General features: G+C 38.7%; 1 protein-coding gene across 1 annotated transcript in view; it reads left to right on the forward strand.

Moving 5' to 3' along the window:
• fbxl17 (F-box and leucine-rich repeat protein 17) overlaps window positions 1–20000 on the forward strand; it is a 219249-nt gene that overhangs the window by 81282 nt on the left and 117967 nt on the right. Inside the window, exons 6-7 of the mRNA XM_051902751.1 lie at window positions 159–266; window positions 7759–7889. Coding sequence (XP_051758711.1) covers window positions 159–266; window positions 7759–7889 — 239 coding nt within the window. The remainder of the gene's footprint in view (window positions 1–158; window positions 267–7758; window positions 7890–20000) is intronic.

Raw genomic sequence — 20000 nt, forward strand, 5'->3', positions numbered from 1 at the left:
TCATTTCCATTAGGGAAAATCGTTTTAGTTAACAATAACAACACTGCAGGTATTCCAGCAGGTTTCTGCATTAATGTCTTATGATTATTTTTGTATCTGCCTGATGATGATTTATTCTGTGCTTCATTTTCACGTGTTTTTATTCCTCTGTGTTTCAGGTGACAGATAAATCGGTGCAGGCGTTTGCGGAGAACTGTCCCGAGCTTCAGTTCGTGGGCTTCATGGGCTGTTCGGTCACGTCGCAGGGCGTCATTCACCTCACCAGGGTAAGAGACGCTCACACCCGTCCGATCCGTCCCTCGAGTGCTCGTGAACGCTGTGAATCGTTCCGTTTGAAGCGACTCACCTGCTCGTCAGCAGTAATGAGCGTCTTTGATGACGCCGCACGCTTCCCTCCAACTTCACAAAGACAAGTTATTTTTATTTTGCCTTCACTTTTAAATCTCATTAATGTGTAATGAGGTGAATCGTAAAATGTTGAAGATCCAACACACCCTGCTGTTTGCACATTAGCATACTAATGAGAGAAAGTTATCTTCAACACACCGGCACAGCAATAGAGCTGCTGTAATTGCCTGTATGGAAATTATTAGGTAATGATATTCTTGATTTTTTTTGTTTTTTTTTTTGTTAGCCCTAGTTTTTCTTACGTGATCACTGGCATCTTCTACAACTAGGACTTCAGGAACCTAAAATGGTGTCAGATTAGATCTGACATCTGTCAAAACTCTTAGTTCAGTTCAGTGAATCGGTTTATTTCAGTTTTTTTTTTGTAGATAAAAGATGCTAATTAGGTGAACTGTCACATGTTGTGTTGATTGGGAACATGTGAATCAGTGTTTTACTTCCAAACTAAGTTCTCTATCTGTGTTTACAGTGAAATGCTAGTCACGTATGACTGCTAGATAGCAAACGATCACTTCTGATCATTTAAAAGATTCAGTTCAAAAGAATCATTTGATTTTACTAAACTTATATGGATGCAGTACATTAAAGTTTATTAAAAACAAATGATTCTTTTGAACTGAAGTTATTTAAACCAATATGACTCTTAATTTAACATTTGGTATTTTCGCAGTATGTAACATATACTTTGTGTTGTTTATGAACACATGACCCACAGTTTTACTCCCAAACTAAGTTGTCTAGTTGTGTTTCAAATGAAATACTTGTCTACTTGTCAAATGAATTCTGATCATTTCAGTTCAAAAGAATCATTTGTTTTTACTGAACTTACATGGATGCAGTACATTAAAGTTTATTACAAACAAATTATTATTTGGAACTAAATCTTTTATAAGTTATTTAAACCAATATGGGTTAGGGTTAATTTAAACACATAGCACATACTTTGTTGTTTATGAACACGTGACTCACAGTTTTACTCCTAAACTTAGTTGTCTAGTTGTATTTAGCATGAAATACTGGTCACGTATGACTGCTAGATGACAAAATGAATCAAATGAATTCTGATCATTTGAAAGATTCAGTTCAAAAGAATCATTTGTTGTTACTAAACTTAAATGAGTACAATACATTAAAAACCAATGATTCTTTTGAACTGAATCTTTTATACATTATTTAATCCAAAATGTCAAGTGAAATCCTTTAATTTTACTCTTACATAACATATATTTTGTCATTTATGAACACGTGACTCACAGTTTTACACCTAAACTTAGTTGTCTAATTGTATTTAGAATGAAATACTGGTCACGTATGACTGCTAGATGACAAAATGAATCAAATGAATTCTAATCATTTGAAAGATTCAGTTCAAAAGAATCATTTGTTGTTACAAAATTTAAATGAATACAATACGTACATTAAAAATAAATGATTCTTTTGAACTGAGTCTTTTATGCATAATTTAATCCAATATGTCAAGTGTAATCACTTAATTTTACTCTTACTATTTCCGCAGTTCATAACATATATTTTGTGTTGTTTATGAACACGTGACTCACAGTTTTACTCCCAAACTAAGTTCTCTAGCTGTGTTCAGTATTTAAATGTAATTTAATTTTTAATATCTTTATTGATTAATGATGTCACAGCTCTTGATCGTCTGCTCAAATGAATCAAGAAAAATTTGTCAATTTTTTTCAAAAAGGAAGGTCGGTTTGACCGCAGTGCAGTGTGCTCTTTTGTTTAATTAAAATTATTACAATTTTATTATTATAAGTGTACTATTAAAGTATTCATTAATATTTTGAATTAGCTTTTATATTTATATTTTCCAAAAAAAAAAGAAAAAAAATTATATTAATATTAATATTTTATATATATATAATAAATATACAATATATTTCTATTTAACATTCGTTTTAGTAACTTTAGTACTTTTTTTTTTTTTTAATTTTCATTTAAGTTTTTCAAGTTTGTTTCCATCTAATATTTACATTTTATTTTATTTCAGCTTTATTTCAGTTAATGTAAACATTTTTTCATCATTTTAGTTTGTTAACAGTAACATCCAGGTATTCCATACATGCAAAAATGTGCAAACTATGTCAAGTACACATGCTAAAACAGTAATATTACAAACTACAAACCTTTAAATAAGTTTAAAAAGAATCAGTTCAAAGGAATCATTTGTGCAGTGCATCAGAAGACTCTTGTAGGTGATTCGGTGGTCATCTAGCCGTCATTAGTGACACTATCGCTGGTTTTGAGCTGGTTACTCGTGATATATAAAGAGTTCCTGAAGTGATTCTCCGTCTCAACTTTCACGGGAAGCTTCAGGACTGCTGAGTCTCATTTTCCAGCAGTGGGGAGTTGGTAAAGATATCATTACATTATGCGATTCACCTGGTGGCATCAGCAGGCACAATAGTTATTTAAATGAAGTCCCAGCTCAGCCTCGCCGCGCCTCTCCGTCTCTCCTCGGACACACATTTCCATTTCACTCCACTTCAGAGCGCCGAATGTGAAATTAGTCGCTTCTCCACCAGAGGGACCATTTTTATTCAGATCATCAAAGCTTCGGGCCTTTCTCAGGTGTGGATTATATTTATAAAGGCCCGAAGAGAGCTTCTCATGAAATAAATCAATCTCTGCTCAGAGGAAGAGAGGGAAGTGTGCAGAATGTGAGATGACACCTCTCTAAAACTGAGGAGAACTTCAGAGATACATGACCTGATTTGGCTTTATAACATATTAACACATTACAAATGAACTCTCCAGATCAATCAGACTTTAATTTGTGTTAAAGACACGATGAAAAGGAAGTAGCGACAGATCTTTTCTTCTCTATCGTAATGTACATCTGAGTGTAGCGTATTATAGATGAAGACAAAATGTAGGAGCCATGCTTCGGCTGTTGATTGGATGTTGAGAAGTGGGCGTGGCAGTGAGTGTATGCAGATGAGCGGGGGCGGAGTTTAAGCACACTGAATGACTAGAGAATTCTGCATATATGAATAAGCGGTGTTTCCGCTGGATCAGTGTTCCACCGTACAGTGAGACGTCGGATCTCCGGCTGGCTGTAATGTTTTCTGTACTTCTGTTTCTCTCCTTCTGCAACCCCTGAGTGATTATATGAAGCAGCAGCTCTGAGGGTCAAAGGTCAGACCGAGGGGAATTTCCTCTTGAACTGTTTGACGTCCCATCTGACCGTGATAAATGAGCCGTGTTGATGTCACATCCTGCTGCTGGATCGTGTACTAATAAGTTAGAAATGACTTTAATGAGATTTCTATTATTTACACCAGGGCTGTTAAACTCGGCGCCGGATTCGAACACAACGTCAAATTATGCGAGACGCTTTTTTAATTTGTTTAACCACCGTCTCCTCTGTAGATAATAAAGCTTTAATAATTAATATTAGTGTAAAACAAACACATTCCCTTCACCGGAGACCTTTAGATCACGTATAGAACAGCCTCGGTGTGACCCGAACGCCTCTGCTGAATTAACTGTGTTCGTTTCAAGACAATATTATTAAAAGAAGAAAGAGTTTTCACTTCATAACTTCAGTCATTTTAATAAGCAAAGAAGCAAAACGAACTGCTTTCAGAGTCTGGTTTAGCTTTGTTTGTGTTTTAACCCTATAAAGCCTGACACATGAAATTATAGTCGGAAAAATCTGTCAAAATCTAAGACATAAGTTTGCATCATGTTTGATACATCAGGCTTTTATGGCTCATCTAGTGTGATGTAGTGAGAATAGATTATGACACGGCTCTCTGGAATACTTGATTCTGATTGGTCAGTCTGAATAATGACCGTCATCACGTCATGTGACTCTACATGTAAGATAATAAATCACGATAAAATGAAATCAATACTTCATGCCCATTTATTTATATATTTATATAAGTCGGTGTGTAATAATTGGAGAATTAAAATATTGAGAAATAATTAACGTTTTGTCAGCCAATCAGATTTGGAGCCATTTAAATCAAAAATGTAATTGAAATTGATCTATACTTTATGCTTATTTTCTTGTGTGTTAAATATTGAACACGATTGATTCATCTTGTGTATTGAGCTTCAATGAGAGTAAATGATTTCACTAAACCTAAAAAAAAAATTGTTTATTCATGCTAGCAAAATGCCAATTCATGTTAACAATTTGTTAAAACATGCTAGCAATGTGCTAATTCATGCTAGCAATGTGTTAAAACTTTCTAGTTAATGTTAACAATGTTAAGTCATGTTAGCAAAGTGTTAAATCATGCTAACAATGTGATAAAACATGTTAGCAACATGCTAATTCATGTTCGCAATGTGTTAAATCATGTTAACAGCATGTTAATTCTTATTAGCAATGTGCTAAAACATGCTAATTAATGCTAACAATGTTAAATCATGTTAGCAAAGTGCAAAATCATGCTAGCAATGTGTTAAAACATGCTATCAACATGCCAATTCATGTTTGTAATGTGTTAAATCATGTTAATGCTAACAATGTTAAATCGTGTTAGCAATGTGCAAAATCATACTAGCAACATGTTAATTCCTACTATCAAAACATGTTAATTCATATTAATATTTTTTAAAATATGCTAACAACATGCTAATAAAGCTAGCAAAATGTTAAAACATGTTTGCAACATGCTAAAAAATGGCAGCAACATGTTAATTCATGTTCGCAATGTGTTAAATCTTGTTAGCAACATGTTAATTCGTGTTAATTAATGGTAACAACATAATAAATCATGTTAGCAATGTGCTAAATCATGCTAGCAACATGTTAATTCCTGTTAGCAAAAAATGAATTAACACAAAATGCTAATTCATGTTATCATGTTAAAACAGGTTAACAATGTGTTAAAACATGCTAGCAACATGCTAATAAAGCTAGTAATGTGTTGAAACATGCTAAGAATGTGCTAAAACATGCTAGCAACATGCCAGTTCATGTTCGCAATGTGTTAAATCATGTAAGCAACATGCTAATTCATGCTAGCAATCTGTTAAAACATGCTAATTAATGTTAACAACGTTAAATCATGTTAGCAAAGTGTTAAATCTTGTTAACAATGTGATAAAACATGTTAGCAACATGCTAATTCATGTTCACAATGTGTTAAATCATGGTAACATGCTAATTCTTATTAGCAATGTGCAAAACCATGCTAACAACATGCTAATTCCTACTATCAAAACATGTTAATTCATGTTAATAATTGTTAAAATATGCTAACACAATGTTAATAAAGCTAGCAAAATGTTAAAACATGCTTGCAACATGTTAAAAAATGCTAGCAACATGTTAATTCATGTTCACAATGTGTTAAATCTTGTCAGCAACATGTTAATACATGTTAGTTAATGGTAACAACATAATAAATCATGTTAGCAATGTGTTAAATCATGCTAGCAACATGTTAATTCATGTTCGCAATGTGCTAAATCTTGTTAGCAAAATGTTAATTCATGTTAGTTAATGGTAACAACGTAATAAATCATGTTAGCAGTGTGCTAAATCATGTTAGCAACATGTTAATTCCTGTTATCAAAACATGCTAATTCATGTTATGTTAAAACAGGTTAGCAACATGTTAAAACATGTTAGCAACATGTTAACAATATGCTAATCATGCTAGCAACATGTTAGTAACATTTTCTTTTTTCTTTTTACTTTCTCTGAGTAAAATCTTCAAACCTCAAGCTGTTCAAAGTTATTTTAATCTTTCAGACCTGGCTTTGTCAAGCCAATAAGCCAAAAAAAAAAATTCAGGCCCATTTTTGAAAGAGATTTGAGAATGAGTTAATTTGATTGAAGAGCTTGTATCAGATTATTGACCGTTTACTGTGTGATTGTAGTGTTGGTTTGTTCACCGCAGATGAAAATAAATAGCTGCTTTACTGCAGTTACATCAGTTCAGTGTTTGTGTTGAGACAGTAATGATGCATTTATATGAGGTAAAATACAGACTTTCTGTGCAACAGTTATTGTGCGATCAGAATGAAAGTGGTGATTTGTCCTTGAATGTTGTTTGTTTGCTGTGTTCTGTGTGCAGCAGGAGGGAAAGGTTGCAGGCGTTCACATGAAATCATTGCATGTTTGACGCGTCTGACAGAAACAGCGTTGCGTGCGTCTGCTTATGTTGAGCTCTCACGGTTTGATGCCCTTTATTTTGCAAACAATGCAGCCGCATCCCTGCATGTGAGCCGCTCGATGGTCACTGCGGCGGCCAGAGATGGAGACCCGACCACTGTTGAGTGCACTTAAAGATTTACAAGGACCACATCGTGTGTGTGTGTGTGTGTGAGGGCAGATGAGTGATTAATGTTGCATACATGCTGCATGTGTGTCTTTGTATTAAAAGCAGATGTTATTTTGCGCTGCCTGTGTTTGATTTAGTGTTTTGTGCATCAAAACTGAATTTAACCCTGATGCTGATAGATGAAATTCTGATGTTGATCATTTGAGGCCTCAGAAATGTGCGTATCAAATATGAGACAGTAGCTTTATAGTGTTAAACCAACTCTTTCCGTTTCTGTACAGTGTTTTCTGCAGGATTGTGATGGATCATAACCTCTCAGTGTAATTTATGTGCAGTTATACATGCGCTCTGTGACATTTTTCAAGCCATCACCTTTTGCGTTGTTTCGTGCCTCCAATTCTCCTCCTGGTCTTTTGGGTCAGGAGCGGAGCAGGAATCATGGGTAATTCGGCCTCGGGCGCTGCAGGGAGCGTTTTGTTGAGCAGAGTGAACATTTCTGCTTTCATTAAGGTCAAGAGCACAACAACGCTCGCTGTAGACTCAGAGTATGATCCGCGGTCTGTGCTTGTGTGCGTCTGCTGATGCACGTGAATAAAATGGGTTTGTTTTAATTTATGAAATATGTTTCCTGTATCATGATTGAAATACTCATTTGATGATGTTTTAAGGGGGTTCATATCATGTGGAATCAGATATTTCTTTTGAAACAAGCACTTTTTTAGTCCCAAAATCTCAAGTCTAAGGCCGTGTGATTAATCAAATTTTTAGTTTTGATGATTGAGAAAAAAAATACTAAGATTTTGGTCATATCGCCCACTCCTAATTGTGTTATAATATTATAAATTATAATAATGATCAAAGTAATTTTGCCATAATCAAGCAGTCCAATAAAGAGCATGTCGGACGCTTCTGTTCCTCATGTGGAGGTCAAACACAGTCACACGGATGATAATGGGACGTTTATATTTCAGTGAGGAGTATTCAGTGACTAATGTGCTTCATTTACTGCACCTGCAGGGACGTGCTGATGACCCTGTGTGTGTGTGTGTGTGTGTGTGTGTGTGTGTGTTTGTACCTGCAGCTTCAGCACCTGAGCAGTCTGGACCTGCGGCACATCTCTGAGCTCAACAACGAGACCGTGATGGAGGTGGTGAGAAAGTGCCGGAACCTGACGTCCCTCAACCTCTGTCTCAACTGGACCATCAATGACAGGTGCAAACAGACCCAAACGCGCTCTCGCTCTCTCTCTCTCTCTCTCTCTCTCTCTCTCTCTCTCTCACTCCACACACACACACACACACACACAAATGCACGCGTGTTAAAGGGCTCATGTCATGCATCTGTAGTAAACACACTTTCTGTAGGTTTGCTTATTGAAATTTGGTTTTATTTTAGCACCTCAATATTAGTTTCAGTTAGTTTTTATTTAATGGAGAAGCTTTTTTAATATATGTTTCAGTTTTAGTAATTAATTTTAATTAAAATAACATGTTTTTAAAATAGATTTGTTATGTTTTTCATTTACTTCGTGTTATTTCAGTTTATGAAAATGATTTTATATCAGTAGTTTTATAAAAAGCTTTACTTTACTTGACCTTACCTTAACTTTACTTTGAGTTAAGTGAGATTTTTAATTTTACATTTAATTTTACTTTTATCATATTTTTCGATTAGATTCATTTTCATTTACAGCGCATTAGTTCAGTTTATGCAAATCTTTTTATATCAGTAATTTTCTTCTTAGTTTTATTTTTATCATGCGATGATAACCCGCAGCTCGTGTGATCGCAGCAAAGCTCTGTCGCTCATTTCACATGCAGATGTTTCTTAGAGGAGGTGAAACAGCAAATTACCTGTTTATGGATGGACGGACAGATGGATGGATGAATGGGTGGATTGACGGGTGGATGGTTGCATAGATGAATAAATGAATAAATGGACAGAGGAATGGATGGATAGGTGAATAGATGGGGGAGATGTATGAACGGATGGATGGATGGACGGACAGATGGATGGTTACATGGATGGATGGATGGACAGATGGATGGGTGGACGGATAAATGGACACATGAACGGATGGATGGATGGATGGATGGATGGATGGATGGGGGGGATGTATGAATGGTTGGATGGACGGATGGATGGGTGGATGGACGGACAGACGGATGGGTAGTTAGATGGATGAATGGACGGATGGATGAATGGACAGATGGATGGATGGACGGATGGGTGGTTAGATGGATGAATGGATGGATGAATGGACAGATGGGTGGATGGATGGATGAACGGATGAATGGACGGATGGATGGGTGGACGGATGGACTGAATGACGGATGGATGGATGGATGGATGGGCGATGTATGAACGGATGAATGGTTGGATGGATGAACGGATGGATGGATGAATGGGTGGATGGATGTACTGACGGATGTTTGGATAGATGGACGGATGGGTGGATGAATGGACACATGAATGGACGGATGGATGGATAAACGGATGAGTGGACACATGAATGGACGGATGGATGAACGGATGGGTGGATGGATGGATGAATAAATGGATGGATGGACAGATGGATGGGTGGACGGATGAATGGATGCATGGATGGATGGACGAAAGAACGGATGAATGTATGGATGGGTGGATGGATGGATAAATGGATGGGTGGACGGATGAATGGATGAACAGGCGGATGGATGGACGGATGGATGGATGGATGGTCACAATCGCTTCTCTCGTCCCTCTTCATTCTGCAGCTCACAGTATAATGAGAGGTTTTGTCTGAATGATTGATGTGAGTCTCTTGCAGTCGTTGGTTTGGTTCCTCTCAGTTCTTCTGGGGCTTCAGTCTCACTGTAGAGAACTGAAGAATTGATTCAAGCAGTTTCTCAATGTCTTGCTGTTTTGCCTAAAGGAAACGACAACAAAGAGTGAAAAACTAGAGTGAAAAACACAGTGACCCGCGGCTGGCCGGCAGCAAAAGGCCAGAATGCAGTTAAACGTCCCCATTAGCCTCTCTGGACTGTCCTAGAGTACATCTCACGGAAAAGAGCCATTTCTCTCATTTAACTAATAGACGGGTCAGAGAAATTCACAGATGGTTTCTGAAGCCCATTTGGCGGCCACATCACAGGACGCCGACTGCCATTTTGAAAATCTGTTCTCCATATGCGTGAAGCGTTTGATCCTGTGCTGCGTGTTTTTTGTTGTTTTTGATGATTCAGTCATATTTCTGTTTGTCGTTTGAGACCTGAGTGAATAAGGTACAGTAGAAGAGCGCAGATGCCGGGCGGCTGTAAGTCAGAGATAGCGGCCGCAGTGATTTCACGCTTAAACACAAACAGCAGAACGACGTGTCTTCATCTCTGTCGGCGCTTTAACACACACGTTTAAAGGTTTCAAGCGTCTCTATAAATCATGATGGAGCGTCCAGCTGCTCTTCAGGTAGATGCTCGTCTCACGCTGATGCCTTCATATGTGAAGTCTCTCTGGATATGAAGCGTTACAGAGCTTGTGTTGAATAATACAGTCACAACTATGTCATAATCATATCAGTCGGTTATATAATCCAGTGGATCTCAAGATGACTTAAAATAAGAGCTTTAAAATAAGATATAAAATATATTTCTTATTTTAATTCACCCTGTTTTTTTGTTTTTGAAGAACGAGGATTCTCACGGTATTGAAAAACCTGGATATATAAGGCTTTTAATTTAAAATCTAGACATGGAAGAAATATGGAAACGAATAAAATCTTAAAACACCATTATAACGAATATACCTTTTTCTAGTTATGCCAATGCCTATAATATTTTATTACAACCCAAGTTGGGTTAAAAATGGACAAACCCAGCGATTGGATTGTTTTCCCCAGCAAAAACAATCGCTGGGTTAAAACAACCCAATCGCTGGGTTAAAACAACCCAATCGCTGGGTTAAAACAATCCAATCGCTGGGCTAAAACAACCCATTCGCTGGGTTAAAACAACCCAATCTCTGGGTTAAAGCAATCCATTCGCTGGGTTAAAACAACCCAGTCGCTGGGTTAAAACAACCCAATCGCTGGGCTAAAACAATCCAATCGCTGGGTTAAAACAACCCAATCGCTGGGTTAAAACAATCCAATCGCTGGGCTAAAACAATCCAATCGATGGGTTAAAGCAGCCCATTCAATAGGTTAAAGCAATCCATTCGCTGGGTTAAAACAACCCAGTCGCTGGGTTAAAACAACCCAATCGCTGGGCTAAAACAATCCAATCGCTGGGTTAAAACAACCCATTCGCTGGGTTAAAACAATCCAATCGCTGGGCTAAAACAACCCAATCGCTGGGTTAAAACAATCCAATCGCTGGGCTAAAACAACCCAATCGCTGGGCTAAAACAATCCAATCGCTGGGCTAAAACAACCCAATCGCTGGGTTAAAACAATCCAATCGCTGGGCTAAAACAACCCATTCGCTGGGTTAAAACAATCCAATCGCTGGGCTAAAACAACCCAATCGCTGGGTTAAAACAATCCAATCGCTGGGCTAAAACAACCCAATCGCTGGGTTAAAACAATCCAATCGCTGGGCTAAAACAACCCATTCGCTGGGTTAAAACAATCCAATCGCTGGGCTAAAACAACCCAATCGCTGGGTTAAAACACTCCAATCGCTGGGTTACAATGAAAATTCGTTTTTGATTATGTTTAATATGTCAGTATAGTTTTTATTCATTTTTATTTAGTTTTAGTTATTTTAGTACATCAAGTTTTGTTTATTTCATGTAACAGAAATGGTTTTTAAAAGGATTTTGAATAGAAAAAGGTTTGAATATTTTTGTGGATAACGGGAGTCTTGGAGTGCAGAAGGTTGGGAAGCGCCGGAATACTCCATATTCATCATGTTTTGGCGGACGGTGGTTGTGTGAGAATCTGGGCATATTTTCCTCATGTCAGAAGTAAATCATGTGACCTAGACGACTGAAGATGAGCCTCCTGCACATAAATCACACGTGTGATGATGAATAACCTGGACAAATGTTGTTTCATCGCTTTTGTTCTTGTTTAATAAGCGTGTGTGACTGGAGAATGTGTGGCGAGTGTTGAGGAAATTCCTTCTGCTGTTTATATTCCTCCTTTACCGTATGGATTTACAGCCTCCGCAGGCTCGTTCAGACGCTCCTGAGCGTTAACACAATATTGAATTTACAATCTGCCCCAGATACAATCGGCTGAACGTTGCCGTTCCTGTTCCTTTATGATTTCTGGATTTATTGGAGATGTGGTTGGCCAGTATCACATTATGATTCTTCCAGTATTCCCAGCCTTGACCTTTTATGAAATACTGATTGATTTCATTGCAGCGTTTCCCGTTGGGTTGCGGGACGGTTGGGATTTGGCCGGTTGGTTTGGGTCGGTGAGGTCAGAGTTTGAGCTGGAAGAGAATGTGCTGTAATTTACACTGATTTGACTTTTTTACAGCCACATAACTAGATTCATGAGCGCTGACGCTCGATGAGTCCTGGATCAAACATACCCTTCAGTGTTACTCACACTTTATGATGTGTTTGGAAAAGTCAGAAATGCTCTTGTGCTTTTGTGTGTTCTTATTGTTGTCTAAAGTCAACATGAAATCAAAATGACCCTCATGTTCCTGGACTATTAGCTGAAGGAAAGTCATTTCTGAGGACGGTTGAGAGGGGAAATAAATAAAAATGTAATGTATGTGTGTGTGTATGTATGTGTCTATACAGTTGAGGCCAAAATTATTAGCCCCCCTTATGAAATTAGACAAAACTCTTGATTTCTCCATGGAAATGACCATTAACAACAAGTTTTATAGTGTATTTGTTTCCAAAATAACAAAGACAAAATGTCCACTAAGTTTGATTAGGATATTTAATTGAAATAGTGAGTTGAAACAAGAAAGGGCAAAAATGAAACGTCCAAAATTATTAGCCCCCTGGTCATTAATAGTCAATAGTGCACACTTTCTGAGCCACAACTGACAACAACCTCTTAGAGTAGTTCTTTACTAGGTTGGCACAGGTCTCCTGAGGGATTTTAGCCCATTCTTCCATTGCAAATTGCTCCAGCTGGTCCAAATTACGTGGTTTCCGAGCATGGACATTCACTTTGAGCACTCGCCACAGATTCTCAATAGGATTGATGTCTGGGCTCTGTGCGGGCCACTCCAGGACCTTGGTTTTGGTATCCTTCAGGAACTGTTGGACCAATTTCGATGTATGCTTTGGGTCATTGTCTTGTTGGAAGACCCAGCGACGACCTAAGGCTAGACTACGAGCAGATTTCTGCATATTATCCCTCAAAATGTCAACATAATTTTCTTTTTTCATGATGTCATGCACCCGAACAAGGCTCCCTGTGCCTGAGGCTGCAAAACAGCCCCACAGCATGATGCTCCCACCACCATGTTTAACTGTGGGAACTGTGTTCTTAGGGTTGAAGGCCTCACCCTTTCTTCGCCAAACATAAGCAACATCCATGTGCCCAAACAGTTCCAGTTTAGTCTCATCAGACCAAAGCACAGACTCCCAAAACTCGTCTTTACCTTTCAAATGTTCACGGGCAAACCTCAGTCTGGCTGTGATGTGCCGCTGTTTGAGTAAAGGGGTTCTTCTGGGACGATGGCCCTGAAGCCCACCACAATGAAGAGCCCTCACAACTGTGTTCCTTGAAACATCAACTCCAGAAGAGGCCAGGTCAGCAACAATCATCTTGGCAGATGTCCGGGGCATCTTGCTGACATCTCTGACTATTTTCCTCTCCAGAGTTCTTGAAATCTTGCGCTTACGACCACGCCCAGGTTTGTTTCTTACAGAAATTGTCTCCTTGTACTTGGCAATGATGCAACGTACAGCGGTTCTAGACACTGTGAAACGCTTGGAAATGGCAGTATAGCCTTCCCCCTTATCATGAGCCTCCACTATCTTCTTTCTGAGCTGAAGACTGATTTCCTTTGTCTTTGGCATGGTGAGTAAAAGTAGTCTCTCCCAATAATGTGTTGAAGTGCCCTGTTCCTTGGAGTCCTTTTATGCTGATTGAATGCTCAGGTGTTGTTAGGAAGCCAATTGACTGCACAGGTGTGGTTTGAAAGCTGTTTGATTAATTAGGTGTGTTTTGAAAGCAAAAATTCACATGGGGGCTAATATTTTTGACCACCCCATTTTCACTATATTTGATATAAAGCAAGCCTAAAAATGTATTTTATATTCCAAAATGTACCAAAAGCTACTAAATAGCACTGGTGAATGTTTGATTATATCAAGTTTTATCAATGCTGCAAACATTGGAAAGATCTTTAGGAAAATGTTCCAAAATTCCTGGGGGGCTAATAATTTTGGCCTCAACTGTGTGTATATATATATATATATATATATATATATATGTATGTATAATTATTATAAATAATTTTCAGTATTTTTTTTTTTAAATCATATGACTCATGCATAGTATATTGTACAATATACTATAATGCAATAAACGGAACACAAAAGTTCAAATTTTTTAATTTTTTTACATTTGCAAAATTCTATTATTTTCTATTTCTACAATATCTTAAAACTTTTAAGAGGATAAAATATGACATCAATTGATCGTTAATTTAATTTAAAAGTGTGTATATATATATATATATATATATATATATTCTGTAATTATTCTGTTTTTTTTATGTATTATTCTATATTCTTTCTGTATTTCTCACACTGATTCGCTCTTCCTCTCACTGCTGTTCTTGGTTTTTTATCTTCAGCTTTGGTCTGGGGTCGGCCGTGTTATTTGCCTGAACTGAATGTTAAAGCCTTGTTTGACATTGTGGTTGTGCAGCAGATGAGAGTCAGTGAGAACACATGGAAGTGAGTCTTCCTCTCTGTTTTCCTCTCTTTCTCCATGTAATCCCAGTGGAGACGGAGCCGCACATAGTCTGACTCAACAGGGTGATTCATGAAAGTTTAAGCAGTGATGATAGTGGCGTTCACGGAGGGCTTGACCTGTCCGATTATGAACAGCAGAAGATTGAGACTGCTGAAACACAGCAGCCGTAACTTCACGTGTCTTTTTTCAGAGACTCTACACTAAGTAAATTCTGCGTGTGACGCTGCCGCAGAACGTCTCATCTGCAGCAGTTTTCTTAAATTCACACGCGACTCTTTCAGACTCTCACGGATCTTGATCAGAAACAGGAATTGAGTAGGTGGAGATCCCGATGTCTTCCAGCATTACGCTTCACTTTATTCTCCGTGTACGAGCCGTGAGAGTGTGTGTGTTTTTAATCGACTCTGATCCGAGTGTTTGTGCTTCTTCAGCTTTAATGCAGATGATGTGGAGTTCAGGTGTGCAGTCGTCTGATCCAGAGCATTTGTTTCTCATTTATGACACTTTCATTTCAATACTGAAATATTCATGCTTTCCTAGAATTCTCTGTTTGTCTTCAAGTGCTGATAGAGTTTTCGAGCAGAAGTGGAAAAGAGTGTTTAGTTGACTTTAGAGACTGATGATGGGCCTGTTCTTGCTCAGATGTGTTTGGCAGAGAGTTTGTTCTTTCTAACTCATACAAAACCTTCATTGTTTTTGAATGAGCTTTTCTCTTTTCTTAGACCTTGCTGGAACTTGAACAACCACAATCTGGTCGGCCATTTTCTGTATTATGAGATCAGGATGCACTGAGAGTGTTTTCACACTTTGTCGGAAAGCCTCTGTCTGTGAGGCAGTAATGTATGTTTGAATGTGCCGTGCCTCTTGACCTCTCTCTGCTGGATTAGCTGTATCGTTTCCTCTCTGTAATATTTTCATTTGCACCACAACTAAATTAATTACCCCGGTCCGCTTTCGGATCGTGAGTGCTGTGTGACTCGCTTCAGGCCCACTTGATCCGTCCGATGATTCCCGGCGGAGGCGCACTTCTGCGGCACTTAGCCGGTTCTCGCTCCAGCTGTATAAACGGGTCGTGCGTAAAAGCTATTTGAGTCGCTCTGAATGAGAGGCTCTGCTAAGCAAACAGCTAATGTAATAAGGTAAAGCAGTTCTTAAGCGGCGCTCCCCTGGCCCGCCACCAGAAGACTTATTGCATTCAAAGAGGCCCGTAACGTTATGTTTGTCCTTCATTACTTCAGCTCTTTCTTTCTCTTATAGGATCCAGTCCCTATGAAGTTTAACAGATGAAATATCGAGCCCTGCGATTCTCCAGATAACAACAGTAAATATGCTCCTGAAATATGGAGCGTGATTCATTTGCTGGGAATGCGCGCGCTCCGAGCCAAGAACACCAACACGTCGATGACTTAGTGAAAAAATGTATTCTCGATAAGAAAGCTGTGAACGGCACATATTCTGGGAGGTTTCATCTGCATCTTTTGGTATTTATCACAACACATGGATCTGGTTACGATACACAGACGCACATTTATCAAACACGTTATAATGTCAAACGCTTGTGTAATTTGGCAGCGTCTCGTGCATATTTCATTTCTTCGTTAGGGCACTTTCTGAAATGCGTCTTCAGCCCGATGGATTCAACATCAGCAATGATTCACGATATCAAAAAACTGCTTTTACCCCGAGCGTGAGACCCGTTATGTGTAATATAACAGCCTCCTGTCTGACATAAATCTGTCCTGGCTTGTGATTGAGTTCACTGAACGTTTGAAGTCATGCATCAGTCATATTGAGTTTTGTCAAGTACACTCTAAAAAACTAATGCAGGGTCAGAATTGGACAAACCCTGCGTTTTTACCCAGCTGGCTAAGTTAAATGTTTGACCAAACATGCTGGGTTGTTTTTTTATTAAACTCAATTATTGATTAAAAATTGCTATATTTACTATATTGCTGGCTTTAAATGGACCCAAAATACAAATTACTTGAATAACAATAATCAAACGGTGAACTTTTATTAATAAGCAAGAACACGCAGGAATGGACAAAAATATACACAATATAAAAAATGCTGGGTTAAAAACAACCCAAGTTGGGTTGAAAATGGACCAATCCAGCGATTGGGTTGTTTTAATTTAGAGGTTGGGTTGTTTTTAACCCAGCGACTGGGTTGTTTTAACCCCGCGGTTGGGTTGTTTTAACCCAGCGATTGGGTTGTTTTAACCCCATGGTTGGGTTGTTTTAACCCAGCGATTGGGTTGTTTTAACCCCATGGTTGGGTTGTTTTAACCCAGCGGTTGGGTTGTTTTAACCCCACGGTTGGGTTGTTTTAACCTAGCGGTTGGGTTGTTTTAACCCAGCGGTTGGGATGTTTTAACCTAGCGGTTGGGTTGTTTTAACCCAGCGGTTGGGTTGTTTTAACCCCATGGTTGGGTTGTTTTAACCCAGTGGTTGGGATGTTTTAACCTAGCGGTTGGGTTGTTTTAACCCAGCGGTTGGGTTGTTTTAACCCAGCGGTTGGGTTGTTTTAACCTAGCGGTTGGGTAGAAAAAGCAACCCAGTGTTTTTTAGAGTGATGCACATGTTCTTCTATTACTGCCCTCCACCTTTCAGTGAAAGTAAAGAAGCTGAATTCATTGTTAAAATGCCGGATCTCTTCAGGAGGAGGAGCACGTCTAATCATTCTTCATTTGATGAAGATGACGCGACAGTCTGACCGCAGCGTTCACGTCCTGAAATACGGCCGCAGGAGGGAGTTCTCGCAGACCGAGATGAAATTAATTTCATGCTTCCTAATAAGCTCAGGTTTTCCCTTGTGAGCTCGTGGCACCTTAACCATTGTCAGTATTTCTTCTGTATTCATAACTGTTTGTTTAACATGCCTTTAATTAGGAGCTGCTATTGAAAGCTTTAATTGCTTATTAAAACACTTTTGCTCTTCGGAAAGCCAGAAACGGGCTTATTTCTATGCAGCGGTGCACTGGGAATCTCACATGAAGAGAATTTGTTGGGGTTCTTGAGCGCTGAGGGACCGAGAAGCCAATTTGTCAGAGAAAAGTAAATTAAAGGCATTGCAGGTTCAAGCGCGGCGTCTCGCCTGAGATTTGTGGAGAAATGCAAAAGTTTTAGAACTGATTAACGGTCAAAATCTGATAGCTGAGAGTGTGTCTTAACAGGGTTGTGAATAAGATTTAAGATCAGAAACATTCTTTGGTACGGAAACATGATGTACATGCTTAAAGTACTGTGGTGAAAATCATTTTTTAAAGTTTTAATATGCTTTAAGACAAACCATGTGCAAATTCATAAGTCAACACCATTGCTGAGTATTTTCTTTTTAAAATGGAAGTGAACAAAAGATGCGGTGACGTCACAAACTACCTTGTAATCTATCACGTCACCGAGTGGATCTCTGAGCTGGTGTGAGTGGAGGCGGGGCTCATTTGCATATTCATAGAACTGCGTATACTAAATGAGGCAAGGTGTAGAGTTACATTAATAAAATAATAAAATAAAATAAAAGGCATTTTTCCTACACTGATTTTAGCCTCTGATTTGAACGCTCTGTTTTAAGGGGCGTGTCTCTATGAGACTTCATTGTAAACGCCCACTGCTGTGATTGGCTGACATCTTTGCATATGAAATAGCTAAGTATTACTCTCTTGAAAACTTCAGCACGTTTTTACTATTACAGCTCTCAAGGTTAACTAATCGTGAAAAGCATTACATTTAGATCTGTGGCGTTATATTTAGATTGTGGCATGAAAGGTTGCAGTGATGAACATTGTAGTCGATGTTTTTGAGCTCATGAAAGCAGTGATCTCGACATTGCAACTCAATTTCTGCACACTAACGAATGCTTCCATCATAACTAACAGTGCAAACTCGATGTAACTAAGAGATTTGTTGAATAAAACGGGAGTTTTGGCACGAGTCCAGAACTCAGTCACTGATAAACTCACGCTGTTTGATTGACAGCTCCAGCGACTGTAAAGGGAGCGTTCTTTGATCACTTTCTATATATAATTTAATCGCCGTTTAAATAACAGATTATTTTCATCCTACTAAGAGAAACAAGGTGAAGTTGAGCGTTTAGTCACTGGTTTGATTTACTGACACACAGACAAAGATCATCTGACTGTACATGAATCATTAATATCAGATCAGGCATCAGAATGAACACAGTTACTGACATGTTGTTGCATTACTGTCGAGTCCATATTGTAAAAGTCTGATAATGCCGAAATGCGATTGATTTACCAAAGAATCGAAATGAACCGAATACAAATAAATAAAGCTCAACTGAGACATTCACATTGTTGAAAATAATCATATTCCTGCATTAGGATCTTTGAAAGGTAATGTTATTTTAGTCCTGTATCGCTCTTCTCTCCTCCTCATCTCACTAACACACCAGTGGGCGGGGCTAACGCTGCAATGATGAAGTAGGCGTTGATTTCTTCTGTGGAGGCGGAGTTTCATCTATCTATAGACACATTCGGGGATCAGTCGTTCTCTGGTTCTGGTGTCAATAAAAGCTTTTATTGGACTAACAAGGACATTTTCAGTTCTGAATCTTACAGGATATTCTTACAGTACGATGAACTTTTATATATCAAAAGCTCAAGGAAAAGTTGATTTCTCAATTCATGACCTCTTTAATTCAATAAGCGATTCTTCAGTTCTGAATGATTTGGTATGTTTTTGTCTTTCTGAACTCTTTAATTTAACATCTCATTCAAACAGCACAAGGCTGATGTTTCTGCCATCACAGAATTGAGTCTGAGAGCGGCAGGTTTTTCTGTGAGCTGAAGGTCAGAGCGTCTGATCAGCTGATAGAACGAGAGTTTGCTTAAACAAAGACAAACCTCAGGACTCGAGCGCTCAGACCCGAGGAAGCTCTCAAGGTCACTGCGGGAGGCTGACGTCTGCTCGTTTCTGCTCTCTTGACTGAATTGGATGCGAGTGCTTGAGTTTAAACCTGCTGAACTCTCCGTCCCGGGACATGAACGGCTCCAGATGAAGGTGTGAGATCGGCCGCGGGCTGGAGATGGGCCTTTATACACAAACACGATCGTCACATTGACAGAATCTGCTGTGTTTGGCTTCCACACCCTCACTTCTCTCTCATAGTCCATTATCCGTCCTGTCCCATAATTCCCTGGTCTGGGATCTTAAACGGTTTGGATTGGATGCATGACTTTCCACAGCAAATAAGTGTTTTTACTTTAAACGTAGGATATATTTCATACGAAACCTTTGTAGAAGGAAAATAGAAATATAACATTGCAGTGCATCAGGAGCGTTTGACGTCTTGTTGTTTTTCAAGCTCAGATTCTGGCAGTGTTCACCTTTTACTCAATGTCGAATGATTTGACGTTGAACATGTGATCTGTGTAACAGCGCTGATTGCATCTCTCCTCATGATGGATGATGTGTGTTTAT

The sequence above is a fragment of the Ctenopharyngodon idella genome, chromosome 8 (genome assembly GCF_019924925.1).
Source record: "Ctenopharyngodon idella isolate HZGC_01 chromosome 8, HZGC01, whole genome shotgun sequence".
NCBI classification, from domain to species: Eukaryota; Metazoa; Chordata; class Actinopteri; order Cypriniformes; family Xenocyprididae; genus Ctenopharyngodon; species Ctenopharyngodon idella.